Source organism: Grus americana, chromosome 24, assembly GCF_028858705.1.
Source record: "Grus americana isolate bGruAme1 chromosome 24, bGruAme1.mat, whole genome shotgun sequence".
Classification (NCBI taxonomy): Eukaryota; Metazoa; Chordata; class Aves; order Gruiformes; family Gruidae; genus Grus; species Grus americana.
Genome location: NC_072875.1, coordinates 6,898,444 through 6,920,128, shown reverse-complemented (window position 1 = coordinate 6,920,128; position 21,685 = coordinate 6,898,444). Strand labels below are relative to the sequence as shown.

The 21,685-nt window shown below is 42.1% G+C and overlaps 2 protein-coding genes across 4 annotated transcripts in view; one reads left to right on the top strand and one right to left on the bottom strand.

The window, feature by feature from the left end:
• Positions 1 to 589: 589 nt before the first annotated feature.
• On the bottom strand, positions 590 to 20,416 carry KCNJ1 (potassium inwardly rectifying channel subfamily J member 1). 2 transcript variants are annotated; one of them, XR_008574030.1, is made up of 6 exons: positions 20,282 to 20,416; positions 18,248 to 18,321; positions 17,742 to 17,816; positions 3,472 to 5,455; positions 2,459 to 2,571; positions 590 to 1,043 (listed from the first exon to the last, which is right to left on the bottom strand). XR_008574030.1 is itself a non-coding variant. In XM_054802911.1 (4 exons), exon 4 carries the CDS (start codon positions 5,434 to 5,436, stop codon positions 4,321 to 4,323), a length of 1,116 nt encoding a protein of 371 aa, XP_054658886.1. In that variant the 5' UTR covers positions 5,437 to 5,455; positions 17,742 to 17,816; positions 18,248 to 18,321; positions 20,282 to 20,416; the 3' UTR covers positions 2,596 to 4,320. The 2 variants fall into 2 exon arrangements, 1 of the variants encoding a protein (XP_054658886.1); XM_054802911.1 differs by lacking the exons at positions 590 to 1,043; positions 2,459 to 2,571 and having other exon boundaries at positions 2,596 to 5,455.
• The window catches only part of KCNJ5 (potassium inwardly rectifying channel subfamily J member 5), a 51,629-nt gene continuing 35,478 nt past the window's right edge, over positions 5,535 to 21,685 (top strand). Inside the window, exon 1 of one of the 2 annotated variants that reach the window (XM_054802907.1) lies at positions 5,535 to 12,171. The gene's annotated coding sequence lies outside the window, so the exon portion shown is untranslated. Of the gene's footprint in view, positions 12,172 to 19,967; positions 20,096 to 21,685 lie in introns of those variants that run through there. The other variant, XM_054802910.1, reaches the window with a different exon arrangement.

Below are 21,685 nucleotides of genomic sequence, written 5' to 3'. Positions count from 1 at the left end.
ATCTAGGGCCAGTGACAATGTTGTCGCAGAAGCTTCCCTGGCTGCAGCAAGAAGCTGTAGGCACAGATTCACCAGAGGATTTAGGAACTTGCTCAGCTTCCCCCATCCCTGCCATGGCAGGGCCCCTGCTCACATCCCCTGTGGTTTCTCCCCATTTGTGTGGGGCACAGGAGTTGGGCCAGCACTGTGACAGTTCAAGGTGGGGGTGAACTGAAGGGGGCAAAATAAAAGGGAAGGGGAAATAAAGGCTCTTCCCAGCTGAATTTGCATGGGTCTAATCGCATCAGTCTGCTGCCTGGGAAGAGGAAAGAGGATATGACACCTCAGCTGCTCTCACTTGTGTTGGGGCTTTGCGCACTGCTGACTTGTTTATGGGTGAGTAGTTGAGTTTACAAGGAAGTGTGTACATGCAGAAGTTATCCAGGCAGTTGCTGTGTGCTAGTTAGCAGTGGTCTGCCACATTCCAACCACGCAAGTCAGTGTGAGTATCTTAACGGTTTGCCAGGGTTTGGTTTTTTTATTATTATTTAGGGGTCTCTTTTCACCAGTTACTACTAAAGAGTGTGTGGAGACAGCTAACTAGCACGTCAGTTTACTAAAAGCAGTTATTTTAATTCATGGCCCTTTCTCCAGCAGTCAGCAGGATGCCTTATTCATTTGCCAGCAGGAGGGTAAATCTATTTCAAAACGATTGAAATATTAGGCACAGCTTGAATGAATGTGTAAAATAAATACAGTAGAAGAAACATGTTGTTTGTGAAATGAGAAGATAAATTAAGTTTAGTGCAGACACGTTATTCCCAAGCCTAGCTGCTTGGCTAACGGTTTCACAGCTAAATTCTTTAGGCCTTAATCCAGCTGATTTCCTCTCCTGAAGAGACAAGACTTTCTCTGCAGTCCTTTGCTTTGTGTTGGCCAGGCTGTTGGCCTCCGCTGCATGTTCCACTTTGTGGAAAGGACTCCTTGTTGCTGCGGCAGTATGGGCAGCCTGCAGAGTGGACAGTCAGGGAGGGAGAAGAGAACCGTAAGGCTTGAGGAGAGTGCTGTGGAGATGTAAAAATGAAACAGTGTCACGGGTAAAGAAGCCAGTCTTTGTTTTCCAGTATCAGGTCTGTGGTTCCCTCCAGCCACTTCTGCTCAGCAAGATTAAATTTATTTTCATCCTCTTAACTGAACTTTCTTTTAATGGCAGTAGGGGTGACAGCCCCCAAAATAGATTTCCTATGGAGTCTGTCCTGAGTGGCACTGTGTGTGGCATGTCTCCCGATAACCCTTTTTCCCTGCCCTGGGCCTTTATCTCTCTGGTGACAAACAGCCCTCTCTGGACAGAAAGAGGAAATTCCACTCATTGTTGTCCTGCTGCTGGGCTCTGACTACAGTGCTCTATCTCCTGTTGGCGCACCGCTGGCAGGCGGGGACTGGCTGGTGCTTCCTGAAGTGACAATCAGCAGCAGGATCATGGGAGGAGGTTTCATTCCTAGGTTCCCAGTTAGGTGCCAGTATGATCCCCCTCTAAGTAAGCTTGATAGCTCAACCATGGCCCTGCCAACTTTGGCTATGTCCCCCTTGTGTCTCCTCTGTTCGTGCAGTAGCCAGTTCCCCCTCTGTAATGCCAAAACATGCAAAAGAGTAACCATCACCCTTCCCTTACTGTTGGCAGCATAGCTAGCTTTTGAGGCAGGGGTAACTGTTAGAATAGACTGAACGACAGGTAATCATCCTCACAGTGAGATCAAGTACCTTCTACTTGAGTCCTGGTAGTGCTTAATACTTCTAGACGTGAATAATGCCTCCTCACACTTGTGCTGTGGAGGCACAGGGTGAGAGGTTTGAAAAACTGTGTGGTGAACTTAGAGGTTTAGGATTTTGAGATGGCTTTCCAAGGGCAGAGCCCGCAAGTGCATTGTTTAGGGACCCTTTAAACTTTGGAGGATGTACGCCACCTCTTGGACAGGCACTGGAGTAGTATTGGGTTATTTTTCCCCTCTAAAACTAACATCCCAAACCAGCTTTACTTAAAGAAAATAGGAATAGCTCCTGTCTCCTCACTGCATAGCTGGGTCTGATCTTTTAAATGGATTTCCTATTAACATGCTTTTTTGTACAGTGAAGACTACTTCTATTAAGGGCATCTTGGTGCATCTCTTCTCTTAGGGGTAAGAGGTATAACTTGTAAGCCTTGAATACTTGTAAGTATTCTCTCCTTGACAGGGAGATTACAGGGCAACTGTACAGGAAGCCTATAAAGGAAACGTAGCAGCAGCTATGGTGTGCCATTCAGAGTGGAGGATAAACCAACCATCCTTCCAAGCAGACAATCTGAGATGCACAAATGGTTGGGGTGGCTCAGATGCTGTGGTGATTTGGACTGTAAAAATATTTTTTACAGTTGACAATGTTATTTTGCAAGGTTGCAAAACCAGTACACTTAAGATATCGGTTAATCTTTCTGAATTACCTTGAAGATTTCAGCTGGCAGTTCTACCATTCCATAGTTCTAGCCATAGTGCAGCCGTTTTTAGTAATTCTGATGTGTGGTGAGAACAGAACTTTCTGTGCTGACCTTTCCATCTAGAAGCGAAGAAGGGTGTAACAGTGGTGCGTTAAAGAGAGGAAAGATTGAGACGGTTGAGAATTGGCTTTTAAAGTGCTTTAGTGACATAATTGTTCATAACATTGTTCTTTGTACAGCATAAGTACTTTGTCCCGTGTTACAGATGGTAAATCTGAGACACGTACTAAAGTGATTTGTTCTGAACCAACAAAGGAGTTGATACTACACTGGGACTGAGACATGAACACTCTTGGTTCCCAGAGTTTGATTTCCATACTCACATTACGTTCCTTTGCAAAATAACTTTGTCTTGTCATCATTTGACCTGCTTAATTCTCCCCTTCTTTTAAAACTGCTCAGTTCAGCAGCTTTTGAAAAGATGCTTCCATTTTATCACAGTGTTGAAAATAAATGAGCTGAATTACATCACTGGGAAGAGTTCCCAAAAAAACCTCTCTCTTTGGTCTGCCACTTGAACTCTGCTACTTGAACTCTCAGCAAAAGAAGTAGCTGGGGAAAAAAAAAAAAAGTGTGAGGAAGTGGAAATTCACCAAAGTTATTGACACTTCTTATTGCATTTGAAACTTAAATGTCAAAAATCATACCCGGAAAATGTTCACTACTACTTCACTACCACCGAGCAGAACTTGTTTCCTGTAGGGATGAACGTTTTGCTGTGATGAGATGAACGGTTTGGAACTAAATCTGAAGCCCACTGTTGGTGGGAGGCTCCTATGCTATGTTTTTGTTTTAACAAGACCTTTGTGCTTCAAAGGAAAAGATAATCTCTGTTTGCATTGTGGATTTTGTTGAAGGATACATCTAGAGCTGGGAATTTCCTCTTTTCTCCCACTGGATTGCTTGTCTGCCAGGTGTGAAGCAATCAATGTGTTCTTCATCTCCCCACTGTGGCTTACCTTCTTTCTGGACAGTTGTCTTCAGATGTTTCCTAATTTCACAGTTAGCCGGCTCCCGGGGAAGTGGAGAGAAGAGTATCTGAAGGATGAGACAGTTAGGAATAAGCTCAAAATTCCTCTTCTCCCATAGTGGGTCTCTGTTTCTCTGTGGTTTTTTTTTTTTTCACTTTTCATTTCCATTTGGCTATTTGTCCCTGAAAGGAATCAAAAGCTTTCACAGGAGAGAAGTTGCATTTTACAGAGTTCTAGATGCAGCAGGATGGCCCCAAGCTTTGTCTTTTCTAGCTTCCTAAGCATGTACCATACCTTAATGCTCCATTTCTGTAGATGTACCAACCGCAAAGAAAGAAGGAATTGTTTCAAAATGTTCAAAAGTGCTCAAGTGTTCTGGAGCTAGAGAGTCTGCTTTCATAGAGGACTTTGGCACCAGAAACATACTTTTTCTGAGGTTTTGGCTCCTAAGTACCTTAGGGTTTTTTAGCTTTGTCTTCTGTCTCCTCTTTTCATGTTTTTATCCCATTCTTTTTGTTTTTTTCAGACTTGCATGCCTCTGGGAACTTAAGTCAGTTGGACGTTCCAACATAGCAGCTTCATAAAATGTCCCATAGGTATAAAAATATAAATTCTATGAAATAGAAATTCTATGAAATATATATAGTGTAGTTAAATAGTGTTCTGGAGATCACTGGTATTTGCATTCTGTTCCTCTTTGATTTGAGGCTTTTGAGAAGATAAATGCTGTTTTAGAGTAAAAACAAACTTGTGTTTCTGTTTTGTTTTACTAAATTATTAATCCTCTCAAGATTGAATTCATTATGAGAAAAGATATGGTCCCATGAATATCTGGAACTACATTTTTGTGTCACTGGTTTCACTAACTTCTGACAAGACAAAACCAGGATTGTCATAACCTTTCTTCTCTTTGGCTTTAGCTTCTTTCTCATTGTAGAGACAGAAGGCACAATGGGGAGTCTCCACAGCCACTGTCTTGCTGAAGTTCTGGAAGTCTACTCTGTATTTCCCTTCTTTGGTCTTGGACACAATGGGAGCAAAGCGATAACCCCAGAGCACCTCTTCTGGGATGTAGGATGTCCTCACCTGACAGGTAGCACTAGTGGCTTCAACAGTACCGTCTAAAAACACCACCAATTCAAAATCTTGCTGCAGAATGGTTTCTGCTGCCATGTGGAAGAATGGGCTATTCTTATCTATGATATGATAAATAGTTAATGGGGAAATGAAGAAGAGATTCTCATTGCCAGCATCAACTACAAATTCTATGTTGACCTGGTCCAAAATGATTGTCTCTCCTTCTGGAGTGATGGTGGTCTTCAGAAGTTTTCCATAGATGTGACTCCCGATCAGCAGACTCTTCCTGAGGTTTGCCACCCGAATAAGGAGGCAGAGCTTCCCACCACGTTTGCTGATGACAGCATTCTTGCTGAAGGTGATAGTCTTAGCCCGGTTTTTGGACCTTGATATCTTGGCCAAGATGGCACCACACATAAACGAATTGATGATTACCCCCAAGATAGACTGGAAGATGAGCAGGAAAATGGCAGTGGCACATTGTTCTGTGACACATCTGAAGCCATAGCCGATGGTTACCTGGGTCTCCAAGGAGAACAGGAAAGCTGAAGTCAGGCCATTGATATTCTCAACACAGGGGGTGTGATTTATGGAAGGATTGAATTCTGGAAGATCTTTGTGTATGTATGCCACAACATACCAGAGGAGACCAAATAGAAACCAGCTGCCTAAGAATGCTGAAATGAAGATAGTCATTTTGTATCTCCATTTGAGATCCAGGATAGTTGTCCATATATCAATCAAAAAGACAAACCTTGACTGTTCTACATTGCCAAACTCTATGTTACACCTTCCATCTTTAGAGACGAGCCTTGCCCTCCGCCGGCTTCGTTCTCTGATGCGGCTGGTAAAGCGTTTCCGGAGGTAGTTGAACATTCCCTCTGCTGATAGTGTTCTGGAGAATAAGAAATAATAAACATTATGGGTAACGCAGGTTTCATTTATACCTGCAGGCAAGAAGTAAATTCTGACAAAGTCTCAAGACACTTGTTTAGGAAAAAGTTATATAATTTGCATATTTTCCCCTCAGCTGGTGGGGAAAGTTCCAGTAAGTATATGAGGAAAGTAACAGATTCTTGCCTAAGGAGCATTCCAGCAAAGAATAATCATTTTGGCTTGCTCAGTAAACTTTGAATCAGTCAACTGTTAATATTGTCCTCTGCTCAGTTGAGTAAGTGGAGGCATAGAGAAGCAGGTAACTTCTTAACAGGAGACACAGGGAATAAGAGTCACTGATGGAGAAAAAACTCCAGACGTGTTCAGACTCAAATTTGGATTAACCTACATTTGGAAAGTTCCCAGTCTTTCAGTTATTCAGACATGCAGGTGTGGGGAGAAGTTGATCCACTGTAGAGTTAGAGATTGCCTGTTATGTTCATAGACAGATCTAGGGTCAGATTTTGACCCAAAACTTAGGAATGTTCTTAGAAGTAATTGATTTCACAGTTGATCACCCTTCAAGCATAAAATGTGTTTCCTTGCCAGAGAGGATGTTTGATTACTGCTCAGTGCTAACCCACCTGAAAGTGTACCCTCGGTCTGCCTGTTTAGCCTTTGTTAAACAAAATTCTCATGTAGCCAAATTTAACTGTGCACTGTAATCATACTTCTTGGGGGCAAAAAGCTTCAGCTTAAAACCAACTGAAATAAATTAAGAACTTGAGGAGTAAATATTCTTACTGCCGACTCACGCCGAGGGTGTTCTAGTGTCCCCAGCCACACAGAGACCTGAATGTTTTAGGGACCTGCAGCTGCTATGGATGTTTTCTTTTGAAGGACCTGGACTTGAAGAGTGCACCTCAGATCAGGAGGTGCTGGGGGCTTTGTAATTGTTTGCTGTTGTTACTTTGCTGCCACATTACCCTTCCCCATAGACGGTGACACTAAAACAACCCTTAAGAGTGATTTACGTTTTGTAGACGCAAGCAAAAGATGCTGCAACACACTCCTGAAACCCTGTGTCATATCACTGTCCCACCCAGGCTTCCTTTTTGGCTAGGAGCAAAATGCTTGTGCTCAAATTGTTGTCAAAGGGACTGCCCAAATTTCACTTGATATCGGGGGAGTAATGTGCTTAAATATCTGTGGCAAGAGTTGTTTAGCTCCCTTAAGCCCTCATTTCATATATCCAAAATGAGGATAATTCTTTGGCATGTAGTGGATTAGATATGCTGATGTGAGTTATTAGTGTGAAATTCATCTTGTTTAACTTCAGCCATTTATATGTTAGATAATTGCCTATGCCAGTTGTACAGGTGACTCCTAATAGACAGTAAAGGGACCATATGCACCCTCTGAGGGTCCACTTGTCACCACAATTGTTTTATGAAGGAACGAACTGCTGTTTGGCAAAGTCTTTCCTTTACCCTTTAGGGATCCAGATTAACTTAGAGAAGCTGCCTAATGTTTTAGTTGGCTGACACAGAAATCCTTCCATTAGACATAGTTATGGGGGCCAGAGAAAACCTTTAGATATGATAATTGGCAGCAAAGGGAAAATATTAAATTATCAATGATGGAGTCTAAGTGCAAATTAATTACATTTTCTAAAGCCAGAGGTAAATTCTATGATTTAATGTCCTTGTTTGTCTCGACAGCCCTGAGAATGAATTTGTTCTGTGTCTCATACAGTTGCTGCCTTCACGTAGACTGAAATCACCTTTTTCCTCTGCTCGTTGAGATTAGAATGAAAAAGTGAAGGTCACTTTTGTTGTACGTTTTCACTGTTTTAAGCTTTTGCTGTTGAATTTATGGGTTGAGAATGTAGCTGACAAAGGTTAAACTTTAAGCACATATCCAAGGAAGAGGGGGAATGAGATCACCTTTCTGAACAGTCCTCAAGTTTTATTTTCCTGACACACTTTTAATATGTTCATGTTAATGCACAGTTTGAGCAAAAATAAAATGTTCCTGTGCAACACACTATTCCAAGAAATTTACCAGTATTTAACTTCTAACACCCCTGTTTATTTTGCAAAAATGTTGTGGCTTCAGCTGTCATTTGCATTCATTTTGTCCTTTTCTGCAATAATGTATTTACTGTCATTACCAGAATAGACAGTGTGTGAAATGCTGGGATGCCACACTCTGTGCATCATAAGCTGCACGTGTGTACCTTTGGCATGGGCGAGCTACAGCAGACTTGCTCCTTAGCCTCGTGAATAGATGCGAAGGGGAGAAACTTTACCGTTCTTTTCCTGCCTCCTTAAATCTTACATGCCTTCTTCAGAGGCTCTTTTACAAGCCCTGCTTAAGCTACCCCCAAGTAGATCAAAGAGGCAGAAGAATTACACCCTTCTTCAGGCAGGATGACAAAGGAATTCTCCCTTCAACAAATCTTTCGTGCTCCCACATACAACTGAAGTGTGTTGATTTGCTTCAGCAGGAGAAAAATTCCCTCCTGTGTAAGCACACTGCAAGTACATCACAGACTGTCTAGAGGAGATTATATAAAGCAAGTTATATAATACAGCACTTAAAGTCCTTTCAGTTTAAATCAGCAAAGGTAACCCAACTATGTCTTAGCTAATATTTACCAGGATATGTTTCCTGTTAGGCCCAAATAAACACAGTATTGCTGGCTGCCTTGCATGTGAAATTCCTTGTTGCAGCAGTTAGCAAAGTTGCCGCTGTCCCCAGGCATAGTATGTTTATCGGAAGTGCATTGCACTGCTTGTATGCTTAAACAGTGGGGCATTTACTAATAAAACTACTCAATGAATAAAGATGACACGTCAAGGTTAGCTATGAAAACAATGTCTCCGCTCCCCTGTTCCAGTCTTGTATTTCACAGTGATCACTAAAGTAAGCAGAAACTTTTTAGATTTCTGTTCTCAAATTCCTGATCTTTCCTAGCTAATCTAGCAGTCCCTCTACCCAGAATATTTGATAAATGCCCAGAAAATTAGTTCTGAAAAGATGCGTTTCTACCTTCTCCTTTTTCTGCATTTCTGCAAGTAGGTAATAACAATCATTAGAGTTCCTGATTGCTACATTCCAGCTGGAGTTCCTTTGCTCACCCAGAAATGTCACTGAGCAGTCCTCTGCTCTTACTTGTTTTCAATTGTTTTGTTCTGAAAAATTTTGAAGGAGGGGGGATAACGACCAGGCGCTTTAATTGTTCTTTGGGTAAATCCTTTGTGCAACACTTTGTGCAGAGCACATTAATCCAGGGAAATGGCTTTAATCTCAGCCACGTGCAGCGCTTGAGGAGATCAGTGAGTGAAGGAAGAAGGTGTTTAACATTTGGGGGCCTGACAAGAACAAAGTTCCGTCACCTGCTATTTCACTGAAGTTCTTGTGGCTTCACATGTGTTTCTTCCCTCACAGCAATGGATGTATGAGCAAAGTTGGCAGAACTGAATCATTAGAAGGAGACAGCATAAATGAAAAGCAGCCCACTGAACCCGTAGCTTTTGTTAGAAATACATCTTTGTTAGGGATTCAGATGACGTTCTAAGAAGCTTAGGTAGAAGAAAGGGGGATACAGAGTTAAAGGATTATTTTTTTCAGTCCTGATGAGGTCTTTTCAAAATTCAGGTCGTCTTTCAGTCCTTTCTGTTTTTTGTTGAACTTTCTCTGAACAAAGTATGTGAAATATCCAATTCCTAATACCTTATAAAATCCTTTTTTATTAGAAAAGCAAACCATAACACTTAGTCTTATGGTATATTATCTGCTGGCTGCTTTACTATTGAGACCTTTGGAGAGTATAGCTCATTTGCTCTTCACTAGCTGCCCTGGGTAGAGCAGGAATATGCCTGTTGTGATGGGATGACAGTTGCAGCATCCTGTCTCCCTGTCTTGCTGCTTACATCAAAATTATATCAGAATCAAGGCCTGCCAAAAAGAACTAGCCCTCTACTGAATCAATTGTAAGTATAGCAAGAATATAAGTTTGCCTGAAGCAGCCAGTTAGCTCTAGGTGTATGTTTTAAAAAAATCTGATTTACACCATCCTTTGTGCCCCCTGTATCTTTGATGGGCATGTTGGCAAAGGGACCAGGCCTGCTGGTACTGGCAAGCTGACACAGGTAACCTTTCTTGGACCTGGCAATGTTGCCATTAAGTGTTTATTCCTGATAGCAGATCTGAGCACTGAAACAGTGGCTATACCTCCAAAGCCTTGCCTAAAATGCCATTTCCATCTGGGAAATGTGATCCTTCGGTCCAGCTCAGCATGCTAATCTGGGAGTCTTGTCACAGCTCCAGTCCAAGTGACTACTTCTTGCCAACCTGAAGTCCAACTGGAGTTTCTAGTGGATACACCAAAGGATCTTACCACCTGCCTTGCCCTCTTTCCTGCTGAGTAGAATTACTGCAAGATGTTAAAACTGCCCTTTTCCAGTGCAATGATGGCCATTTTTCAGCAAGAAAGGCAAAGTAGTACCTGCCTACCTGTGGGTTGTGCATTAATTTATGATATCCACTGTGAATATGAAATATCTTTAGAACAGATATCTTTCATTTCAGATTCCTGTAAGCACACAGGTATGATCTAGCCAGCTTTATGTGAGTACCTAATGAAGAAGTCCTCTTAAGTGCCTAACTTTCCTCCTTTAGATAGGACGGGAGGGAGGTTTCATCCTTCTGCCTTTTAAACTGGGTGAACCAGGTTTGTCCCAGCCACCCCAACAGTGATATATAAAAAGGGCATGTGCTATCCCCTCCCTTGCTGATTTTTAAGGGAAGGAAACATGTATGCTCTGACATATATGGAATGTATGGACTCTATAGGGGCCATTGGTTACTTAAGGGAATAAGTCACTTCAGGAAGACTGCTGTAATACCCTGCCAGCCTATAGCAGGGAGTTTCCAAACCTCTGCCTGAAAATTGGGTCTTCCTTCTCATTATGCTTTGTATATGTTTTGTAGAGTTTGCTACCTGATGTGGTCTGCTGCCGAGCAGCCCCAGTGTCACTTCAGTGCACCTTGGAGTCACCCTTCCAATAAGGTTTCGGTGATAACAAACAGTAGCTAATTTGCAGCCAGGAATATTGCTCACACAATGCTGTATATACATGGCTTGAAAAGATAGGCTGCAGTTTCCCCTCACATAGCTGACTTGAAGAAATAATTCATTCATGAGAACACAGGCAAATGAATAAGTGAAGGAACAGGCACCACAGCAGTGGAGACTCGAGCAAATCATGTTTTCTGAAAGCTTAGGAGAGTTTGGGGTCCTCAAAGGTTAAAATACTTACTGGAGGTGTATAAGTAAAAGATTTACAGCAATAAAGCCGTTACTGTCATTGTTAGCAATTAATAATATTGTTATTAGTGCTGCATACAAAATTAATCCATGACTACAGTTACTGGGGGAAAGAGTCTAAAGACTTTGGCTGACTGAAGAGCAAATGACATCTCATATATGCAAACACCATTAATGCTTTGGTAAATTTACAGAAGTAGCATTTTATCCTGCCCTATGTGCCGCAGGGGCAAGAGGCCAGCCCTGGCCCATGGTCATCCCTTTCCACCACTTGCTAGAAACATGGCATTTGTAAAAGAGCTCTGTCTAGACAAAAAGGTTTGCCAGCACTCTCCAGCAATGAGCACTTCATAGGGACTAAAGAAAACTTCATTATTTGATATTTTTCCAGTGCCAAACTAATTCCACAGCTAGACTGTATCTCCCATAGCACCTTCTACTGTGACAGAGAATGCCCATGCAGCAGATGATCCGCTTCACCTTCAGAGTGCACCATGAGGTGTGCAGTCATGCTGGGTATCTTGCCTCTAGGGAACAGCGAACTGGGAGCTAAGCTGTCTGTACTATGCAGCAGGATTTCCCCACAGAACTATATCTATTTTCAGACGATTAGGTTTCCACTGAAAATATTAAATTTTCAATAGGAAGTTGTTCTCTGGGAGAAATTACTTCTCAAGCAAATTGTATCTTTTGGGATTTTTCTTTGGTCAAAAAAACCCAAACAAGAATTCTCATTGCTATGGATTTCTATGTAATGTGTTGTTGTGGTTGCAAGAGAAAAAAATTAGGGATTTAATTCAATAATGTTATGCCAATTTTGTATCTGCTTTAAGAGAATTCATTTTGATTTGCTGAGAAGTCTTGAAAATAACATATTTTGCTTTTTGTTGAAGCTTTCTAAAGGAGAAGGACAGGTTTTGTCTAGTCACTTTTCCTCTCTGTTGCTAGAAAAAGGCATTACACTCTAAATGTGTGGGAAAGGCAGGCTGTAATAGGTTCTCACCTGCATGGCTGAGAGCAGAAGCTCTTTATAACCAGAACTATATTGCAGGAAGATGTGGGCTGGGGAGGCAATACTGCATAAACACCAACCATAAAAGCCACAGGGAAAATGGACGGTGTCATGTGAGCCAATTCTGTGTGTTCTCTTGTTTTGTTGTTCTTTGCTGAAGTATTTAAGGGGTTGAATCATTAACTCGCAATTTGTTTCTACAGATTGGCAATGTCAAGTCTCAGTCACCAGCAAGGTGCGGCAAAAGGGCTTTCTGCAGGAGCCCCCATGGCTGAGAGGCAGCTGACTCAGGCATCAGCGACACAGCTAGGAGACAGCCATTACCCAAGGCAAAACCACCTCTGAATACCGTGACAGTTCTGACCCTGCTTCGGCATCTAATCTCAAGGTATCTCGGTCCTCAGCATTACCTTGTCACATAAAAGCTTCCATTCACGTACACTCTTTCTTTCCAAAGTGTTGGTAAATTTAAACTGATAGTGGCTTCATACCACCCGGACCCAGCTCTGGGTGTGGGGAAGATCGCTGACAGAAAACATTTAGCACTGTTGCAACAGCTTTCAATGTGGTTGGAAAAAGGTTCTTGCTTAATCAATGCACAAGATAAGCATGAAGTTGCTCTCTCTGCGCAGTGTTAAAGGAACAAAAGCAAGAGAGCAAGTGTTGCCGTGATACAAAGTCTTCTTACAGTAGTTCACGTCGGAGGGAGTTGCTAATTCCTGCTCCAGAGGAAAGACACAGTAAAAGAATGCTCAGAACAGGCTTCAGCAGCCTTGCTAGCCCTGCTGTGTGGTCATACGCTGCACGCTCAATCAGCCTTACGGACAGGATTTGATGTATTATTTGTCAGGTCTGTAATACTCCCTCTGTGTGACCCTGGGGAAGATGAGGGAAGGGGAAATGAGCACCTAACCTGGATCTTATTGCAGTAGGAAGAGTTCCTTTGAATTCAGCCACTTTGTTTTTATGATATAGACTTTGATCTATAAGCACTAAGATACAGGCTTGTTGGTGCTCCAATCACATGTAAGTCATGGTACGAATTGCACACTGCAGTAGTATTGCTCTGCTGCCATCTTTCACCTGCTTACAGCACCAGGGTAAACAGCGTAGTGGGTGGTTATCCTTGTCAGCAGTGTGGGAATATTTTCAGTGTTAAGAGCACTGCCCTATTGCAGTCCTTACCTTCAGCTAGGCTGTCATTTCAGTATCGCAGTCTTTTGTGCTTATCAAGGTGACTGATTTCTAAACTGGCAAAACCCCACTAGGCTGTGGTGGTTTGTTGCCAGTAAGCCAACCATAGCAGTGTATATAGGACTATCACTTTGGTATTGATAAGCCAGATTCAAATCCCTGCTTTGCCAGGTTCCCATTGGGAACCCCAGGCCCAAGTGTTTCTCAGATAGTCAGACAGCAGGAGAGAAAAGAATTGGAGGTGTATCAGATGACATGATAGGTGGTAGCTGCATTCTGCAGCAGTAGCCTGCAGCTTCACCTGAAATGGTTAAGGATGTGAAAAGGAGAAAGTTGGATTCGTTGGTCTGGAAATAGGCAGTTGTTGAGCTGTAGTCCTGACTCTGTGGTCTCAGACTGTTTCCATTGCTTTCTAACTCATGTTCCCTGTCTGCAAAGGAAATAAGAATAATTCCACTACTTTACATGCGACTGTGAGGCTATTTTTATATTGATAAAGATTTTTCATGCTGTAGAGTGTTATTTTATTACAAAGCAACTTTTGGACTGCCCTTCCCTGTTAGAGTAGCACGTTGCTTCAGTAGTAACTGAAATGATCCCTGAACACAGCTGTCACTTAACGTATTCTGAGATCTTTCAGGAGCAATGGTGTGCTATAAATACAAATTATCGCTATTTTTTCCATATAGAAGGCAGATCTTTCATATTTATTCTATTCCATATCTTAAGATAAACAAAGTACAAAGTGAGGAAGGCTTTCTCTCAAGATGAAAGTGTGTGTATGTGCGTAGCTCTCTCCTTGGATAGTTTATCTCACTGAGCTGTGTGTAAATTAGTTTTCCGTCTTTGCATGTCTCAGTTGCCAAAGACTAAAGGCATGCTACATTGCAGCATAAGTTCTGTGCTGCTTATTACTTAGCACTTCTCACCCCCCTTCCTTTAATAACTAGTACTCTCGTAAGCGAATCCCACATGTACAGTTTATGGAGGTCTTTTCTACTATTAGTTCTTTTGCTACTTTTCTGTCCGTTGATTCTCTGTTAGCTGCTTTGATTTGGCATTGTTTTGCAATCGAGTTGTCCTTGTTTCTTGAATTTCTCTACTGAGGATTATAGTTTCTCTTAAGAATATTACCAGACCGTTTCTTTCATGAGCATGTGTTAGGTTCCTTTGAATGACTGTGTCCTGTCATTCAGAAGTTTTCCAGCAGATGTGTTGAATGTAGTATCATTCCAGACTTGTTCTCCACTAATAGGCATTTTGGACTTAATTTTCTTGAACTGGCTTTTTACTTCAGAAGTATAAATACTATGATTGCTATAATCAGTCAGGTGGGCTACAGCTGGTAACATGGGGAACGGGAGCATCTGGGAGGGAGAATGTAGCCTCTTAATTCTCACTGTGCATCTAAAAAAGCAAATAAACCAATAATGAAACCATAGAATTGTTAAAAAGGGAAAGGATTCATTGCATTGTGAACAGATGCACATTTTCTTGTACCGTTTTGGATAATATAGGCTCTCTCCTATAGGCGGTCCTTTATGTATCTGTCCATCTGACATGCTGAGCTTATATTGAAGCACATCATCTGCTACCTGTTGATCTTCCATGCTCCTTTTTCAGCTCACCGGGCCTGCAAGTCTGTCATATAGCAGCTGCAAGGTAGATTGGCACTTTCTGACTGATGCTGCATGTTTAATCAGTTGAGGTTCAACAATAAGAGCATCAGACATCAGTAGTTTGGTAGATTTCATCATATAGTGCTCCGATCACAAGTGTTGGCAGCACTGCAGACTGTGATTGACAGATTTTTGTCCTACCTCTGTTTCCTGAAGCCTGATTTCTGTGATGTTCACCCAAGCTGTCTAGATACATCTTGTTCCATTACAGTCTCATCTCAAGAGTTTCCTTCCCTCAGCACTTCTTGGCTGCTGCATCGTGATGTTCCAATGCCTTTTGTAGGGATGTATAGCATAGCCTGCAGCCCCTGCCATGGCTTTTAAGGTCAGTTTGTGGTCCCAAGACCTGGGTTGTGAAAAAGTCTGACTTCAGAGATTTCCAGCTGAAGTCAGAGGTATTAAAGGTATTTGGTGCTTTTTCATATGAGATCTGATGAAGCAAATTTTGTCTGTCTGAATTAGACTCCGCTTGTGCCTAGCAGATTGGTTAAAATGTTCCTGTGATTTATTACAATTGAATGCCATGAAAGCTAAACAAATTTCAGGAGCAAATCTTGAGGATCAAATCTCAGTAGGCAGCTATTTGCCTACTGTCCTACTTTTTTTCACATCTCCTGCAGGAAGCAAATAGCTTTTAGTTACATGAGTACCTGATTATTCCCTGAAATGCTAAAACTCAAAATTGCCCCTTTTAAGGCTAATTTCTGCTTTCAGGGACATGCACAGTGTCCTTTGAAGGTACTGGGGAACACCAGCTGCAAATCTAAAGACAGGAACAGGGTCTGCTATCCCTGGGGCATGCAGTATGTCACTAGCAGAGCTTTTTCTATTCTAATCCTTCAGTTACTTTTGCGTTCCTAATTATTTATATAAGTGTAATTGACTTGCAAGACATTCTTGGCTTTCAGTATGCATTGAGTGAATTATTGACCCATCACGTGGGTCATTGATGTGAAGAGATGTATGAACAAACTGGGTGCAAAATAGCTACTTTGCATTCTTAATAGCAAATGTAAGCCATTAATAACTTTGCTTGATGCACTCAGAGCCTGCACAGTTTTAGTTTGACATGCATATGGCTGAGTTCATCCTCAGTGTAATTTGAAATTCATTGGGCATGGACTTCATCTCCTTATGCTGCTTTAAAATCTCTCCCGTGTTGAGATGTGATATGCTAATTCCAGAGTTTATGGCTGACTTGAGATGTTACATTTGAAAAATCAAATCCAATTAAATCAACTTATTACCAAGGTCAGAGACCAGTATTCAGCACATTCTATTCCTTGCTATTTTGCAGCAAAGAGTAAACTTAGTGAACATATTGTGTCTCAACCCGTAAACAAACTAATCCACCCTAATAAGAAGGTTTTTGGCTGCAGGACCTAGGACACAGGGTCAAGTGGTAAAGCATTCCCCAGAGAGTCCAAATATCTGAGCTCAGTTCCTGGCTTTTAACGATTTTTTTTTTGTGTGCTATGGGACAAGTGTTCTCCCCTTTGTGTCTGTTTCCTCATCTACTCATAAGATGGAAGCAAAACTTGGGTGTTGTATGGGTAAATTCAATGATTGCAAAAAGCTTTGAGACCTCGTGAATCTGTTGCCATGGACTGGCAACACGGCATCAGCTTGCTGTAGTCAGAATTTTAATGGAGCTCAGATTTTAGGAGAATATAAATGAGAGATGCCCAATTGCTATCTTGGCAGAAACTTGTTTATTATCTAAGAAGAAGTAAAGCTTCTGCCTGCATAACGTCTTAATATTCTCAGCAAGAAGTGAAACAGAGGGGAATATACTATGGATTTTTGAGATGGACAAATATTAAGCTGATTTGCAGATACTTTTGCAAATGAAAGTCTCAAGTTTAGATTTATTATGAGTTCCCAGTCTTTGTATTTAAATTACGCTATCACCAACTGCCTGGTGGCTCTTTCTGCCTCTTATTGTTCAGCATCTAATGCATTTCCTGCAGGAGGTCCTCATATTCCAGACAAAACCAGACAGAAAGGTGAGAAGAATGTTGCATTCTTAGATACCCTTTACAAATAGCTTACTGTCTCGTTTCCCATGGAAAATATAGTTTAACCTGCACAGGCATCTTGCATCTGTCCCATTTATTTAGGAGCTTAAGCCTTCCTGGAATTATTTGCTGTGGTGTCGATCCATTCCACCAACCTGAGGGACCTTATTGGGTGCCCACATTAGTAGCTCAGGTGCCTGAGATTCATGAGAAACTGGCATCTCACAGTGAATCGCTTCCATCCCATTACTCCTCTCGAACTTACCTGTGTCTCCAGTTACACAAGCAGCTCTAGGTACCAGGACTCCTATTTTGAGTTAAGTTTCTGCTTCTGTTAAGTGCCTGATTTGAACGTGGGACTAAGTTACTTCCAAAAATGAGGCTCTTAGTTATTAACTATCTTTCAAAAAATCTTGCATCAGTTGCTTTAGTTCCTGCAGAATTCAGTTATGCAGCAGACCTCGGGATGTGATTTGAGATTTCCAGAGTCCTAGTAAAGTGGTGTAAACCCCGTGAAAGATTTACTCTCACCTCACTTTACTTTCAATGTTAGAAAAGCCCAGGCAGCTAACTGAAGAGAGACACTAGAGTTAGAGTGTGTGTGAGGACTGGCAGAGCTGTTCGTTATGGCATCTCTTCTCACCTGCCCACCATGAGGTTGCATGAGCAACCTGGGTGACAAGATTAGACATAACCTCCAGATGAATAAAGGAAGAGAGATCAACTTCCTTGTTTTATCTCTTGATATTAGAAACATTCACATACAGGGTGGCCATTCAGATGACAGTAGCTGTATCTATGATGCAAGTGTCACTTGTATAACTGCTTGGTTTTCTCTTTGGGACAGAAATTCCTAGGGCTTCAAATAATATCTTGCTGTTTGTTACCTGTTCCATGGTTACTCTGTGCACATTTCTCCCTATAGTGCAGAAAGTAGTTGAAAGAGTTTATTGAAGCGTAAGCCAACTTAAATTACTTTGCATTTATCATGGGATACTGCAGAGAAAGCATGTTCACATGTCAAACCCCTGCCTTGTAAAATCAAGAAACAAATAAAACGATCTTACCTCTGTGAGCACTCAGTATGAAGTGTGCAAACTCATCAGCCACCCACAGCCTGAATGTGGTCCAAGTTACCTGTTTGTAGAAAAGACTTGTGAAGATATTCAGGGTGGGCTAACAGAAAACTCTGAATCTTAACTATAAAGCTCCTTTTCTCCAGTATGGAGGCTGAACTACAGTCCTGTTTTGCAGACAGGAAATAGAGCCTCAGGTATATACTGCTAGTACATCTTCTGATGGATTGTGCTGCTGAGGGAACAGACAACCAGCACTTATGTAACAACTTGGCTTGGAAGGTAAATCTACATTCCTGTGTCAAACTCCCCTCATTCCCACTGTCGTCCCGAGACTTAAGGATGCACCTTAGTTATCGAGTGTTAAGGTGAGCTGCTGATTACAGTTGAAATGCAAGAGTAGCTTTCAGGTGCAGGATGCTCTGAACTCCATGGCTGGAAAGTGCTTTCACCATGACCACCCCCCCTTCAAGAACCACCCGAATATCACTGCTTACCAGCTATAGGGGTGGGTCCACAGAGCTTCTGCAAGAAACGTGAATTCCCAGGGCTGCTCTCTGTTACATTTCTCCTGAAACAGTCAAGGACAAACAACAGACCTGGAGGGAGCTGGAAACCAGTGAAAGGAAATGATGCACGGGAGCCTCTTTCCGCCACCTGTCTTCCTGCTTCCCAGCCCCCCGTCTCCTTCACACCCAAATACAAATCCATGATTAAGACTTAGTGCCCTTTGCCCTCCTCCTTCCCCACTCCACACATTGCTCCCACTAAATAGGGCTGTGTTTCCAAGTCCTCGTGTACCCCCCCCAAGCTGCTTGCCATCTGCTTTTCCACCTGAGAGCCTAGCCCAAGAGTCCAGTGCCCTCTGCTCATCCATCTCAAGCTTACCCCTCCTCACCCATGTGCTTTGTGCTGCCTTATCGAGCTCCCCTGTCCTCAATCAGGAGCACAGCAAAGCAGTGTCAGGATCCAGCAGCCTCAACTGTGCTGGTACGTACAACAGCAAATTATGTCTAATCAGATGTATCGGCATGTGCCGAGGCTCTTATGCAAAGGCACCTATAAGACTGTGCATAGAAGGGGAGTGTGCTTGCTGCTGCTGACACTGCCCAGCACGAGCCGACTATTTGAAGTTTGTGTAATGCACGTGCCACTGCTCAGAAGCCTCTGGTGTAATTCGGTATTAGCCGAAAGGATCAGTCCTTGGGCACTGCTGTATCTGCATTAAAACTGAGCTGGTCAGTCACTGTAGTATGTATGCATAATGCTTGTTAACAGTTAGCTGATGACCATATCTCTTTAATGCTACACCTTATTGGGATTTTTTAACAGAATTTCAGAAAATAGTGGTGATTATTAGATAAGCACCTATGGAAAAAAGCTGTAGTATAGGAAATAGAGGCAGTCAGTACAGAAGAGGCACCTGTTACTTCCTGATCATTCAAACCATTACTTTGTTGTTTTTGTAATTTGATTCTAAAATGGAGATTTTTTTTTGCCCTCTTGTCCAGTGAAATTGTATCATGCAGAAAATAGGTTTGTTTAAGTAAGAACTCTTATGGTGTTGTTCATCAAATGTTCTCAGAGAACTTTACTAATAATTCATTAAAGGGGCACTGTCAGCTGGAACGCTTTTAATTACCATTTTCTGACAAGTAGTCAACCCTTAAGTGGTATGCCCTGATTTTTAAATTTATTACTAACACGTATGCAGATTTTTCTTTTTTCTCTGCTGATGTAATTGACTGTGAGATTAAGGAAGTGAACCATGCACTACATGTTGTCATGCCCAAAATGGAAGATAATTTAAGGGTGGTTACTTTTTTTAACTAGTTTTGAGAAACTTGTTACCCTAGCCTCTGAGCATCTCAGTGGATCTGAATGTAGGGGACTTCTGCTATGTGCATGTTACTGCTGTGAAACTGAAACACGTTCAACAAATCGTTAGCTGCTACTTGTTAACTGTCCGGGTGTACATGCTCAGCCTATAAGTAACTATGAGGTGAAGACAGGCTGGCTGGTACTAACACAGGGTTAAAACAACAGTAGTGGCAGTTACCACGCAGCAGCTAATATGCTGTAAACTTGTATCAGCTTATCCCACCCTAGTTTGCTTGCATAGCCATGCTTTAAGGCCCTTCCAGCCCCAAGCCACTGTCAGAAATACCACTCAGCATTCCCAGAGAAGAGTAATTCCTGAACTGCCATCTTCTGCCTTCTGTATCTGAGGTGACTACAGCAGATGCAGATTTTTCTTTGACAATATTTTCTTAAGCCTCAGTAGCCTGTTGTATGGGAGCAGAAACTGAAGCAGAGAACCAACAGGAGGGTTGCCCAAGGAAAAGGTAAGCCAGTGAGTAAGCAGACTAGAATCCAAACATCCTGTTCCACAAAAAAGGACTCTCTGTTCCCTTGCTGTAGTCATTAGGTGACAATTTTGTGCAAGGAAACAGAAGGGACAGTCTATCTGGAAATACCATGGATTTTCTCAGACAGCTATCAAGAAAACAATATGGCACTGAGCCTCTTACCTTGTGTCTTAAGCAGTAAAGATGACTGCAGAAGGGAGGTGGGAGCAAAAGCTGCCTGGCTTCGTGTCCTCTAACCATGCAATTTCCACAGGACTTTGGTCCAACAGCCTCTGAATCAAAGGAAGAAAGCCCAAGGCCCTCTTTGGCTTTTATGTGTGGCTGTGTCAGCTCAGACTGGTTGCCAGCTCATCTATATGCAATGGCTCATTAACATTGTGGCTTGGTTTATATATTGTATGTGAAAGGCAGAGGAATGGCTGCTGGATGGATAAAAAACACAGCAGATGTGTTGAGCTGCCAAAGTTAGGGAAAGTAGTTTGATATTACGTGAAGAAGCTGACATTACTCTTACTGACACCCAACATCTGAATGTCTTGTCCCATCCCACCAGTACAAGCACAACAGAAGTGTCTTGGCTAGTTGTGAGGGTCAGGCCTTTTCTTTGCATGGGCAGTGTGGGTTTGGAAAGAACCAGATTCCTCTTGATGCCTCCCATATTCTGCAGAACCCTTTGCCGTTTGATTTATTTGGTCTGTGCTATATTAGACGCATGTGTCCTTGCCCAAATTCCTGCTTAGACTTTCCTTCTTAGATTTCAGCTGAAACTCAGAGTCCATCTGAACTCTTTGCAGAGGACTGACTGAAGAATTTAACTCATGACTGTAAAGTTGCTGTTACTCTCTCTGCACTGCTGTCGTCTTGGAGCTTAAAGAAATGTGCATCTCTTGTATTTCTCAATCCTTTGGTAGAGTGCCTTTGCATCCTGTTGATAAGGGATCGAGTGATGTAAGCCTGGAATCATCCCACTTACCTATAGGCATACAAAAATTAGATGCCTAATAAAGCTAATTCTTCTGTTTCCCTCTTGTGTTCAGAAGGAACTCTGAACTTCTCACTCTGAAAGGCATCTAAGGATGCATTGCCTTGTAGAGGTGCCCATCCTTCTCCATCAGTAGTGAGAGGACTTAGATGGCTGGAGCAGTTTACAGCAGGTCTCCAAAAGATATGTATATAAATAAATTAGTTCTACCCTGAACATTACAATGCCCAGACTGGAAGCTGATATTCCCTTGGTTATACAGCACTAAGAACCTGGTGCTTCTAGCCACCTACCAGGGACAGGTGGAGGACATCCTGCAGGCAGGATCTTCTGAGTCTTAGAGGAGGCTGGAAAAAGGGTTTGTGTGTTAAAGTTATTTAATGCTTGGGCAAAGCCAGATTTGTTCACACAGTTGAAACCAACAGGAACTTTGTGACTCAGTGATGCAAGCATTTGCCCCAGAGTGTTCTGAAGGCAAAAAGCGCTCATATAAGGAATTAAGCTCAGTTATTAGCCATCCCATTGTTTTAATAGCTCTGTCATTAATAATAAATTTGATAATACTCAAGCAGCACTTTTCATCT

What these genes read in the sequence shown, in the direction of transcription:
- KCNJ1 (XM_054802911.1), bottom strand. Translation starts at nt 5,436, where the DNA reads ATGTTCAACTACCTCCGGAAACGCTTTACCAGCCGCATCAGAGAACGA.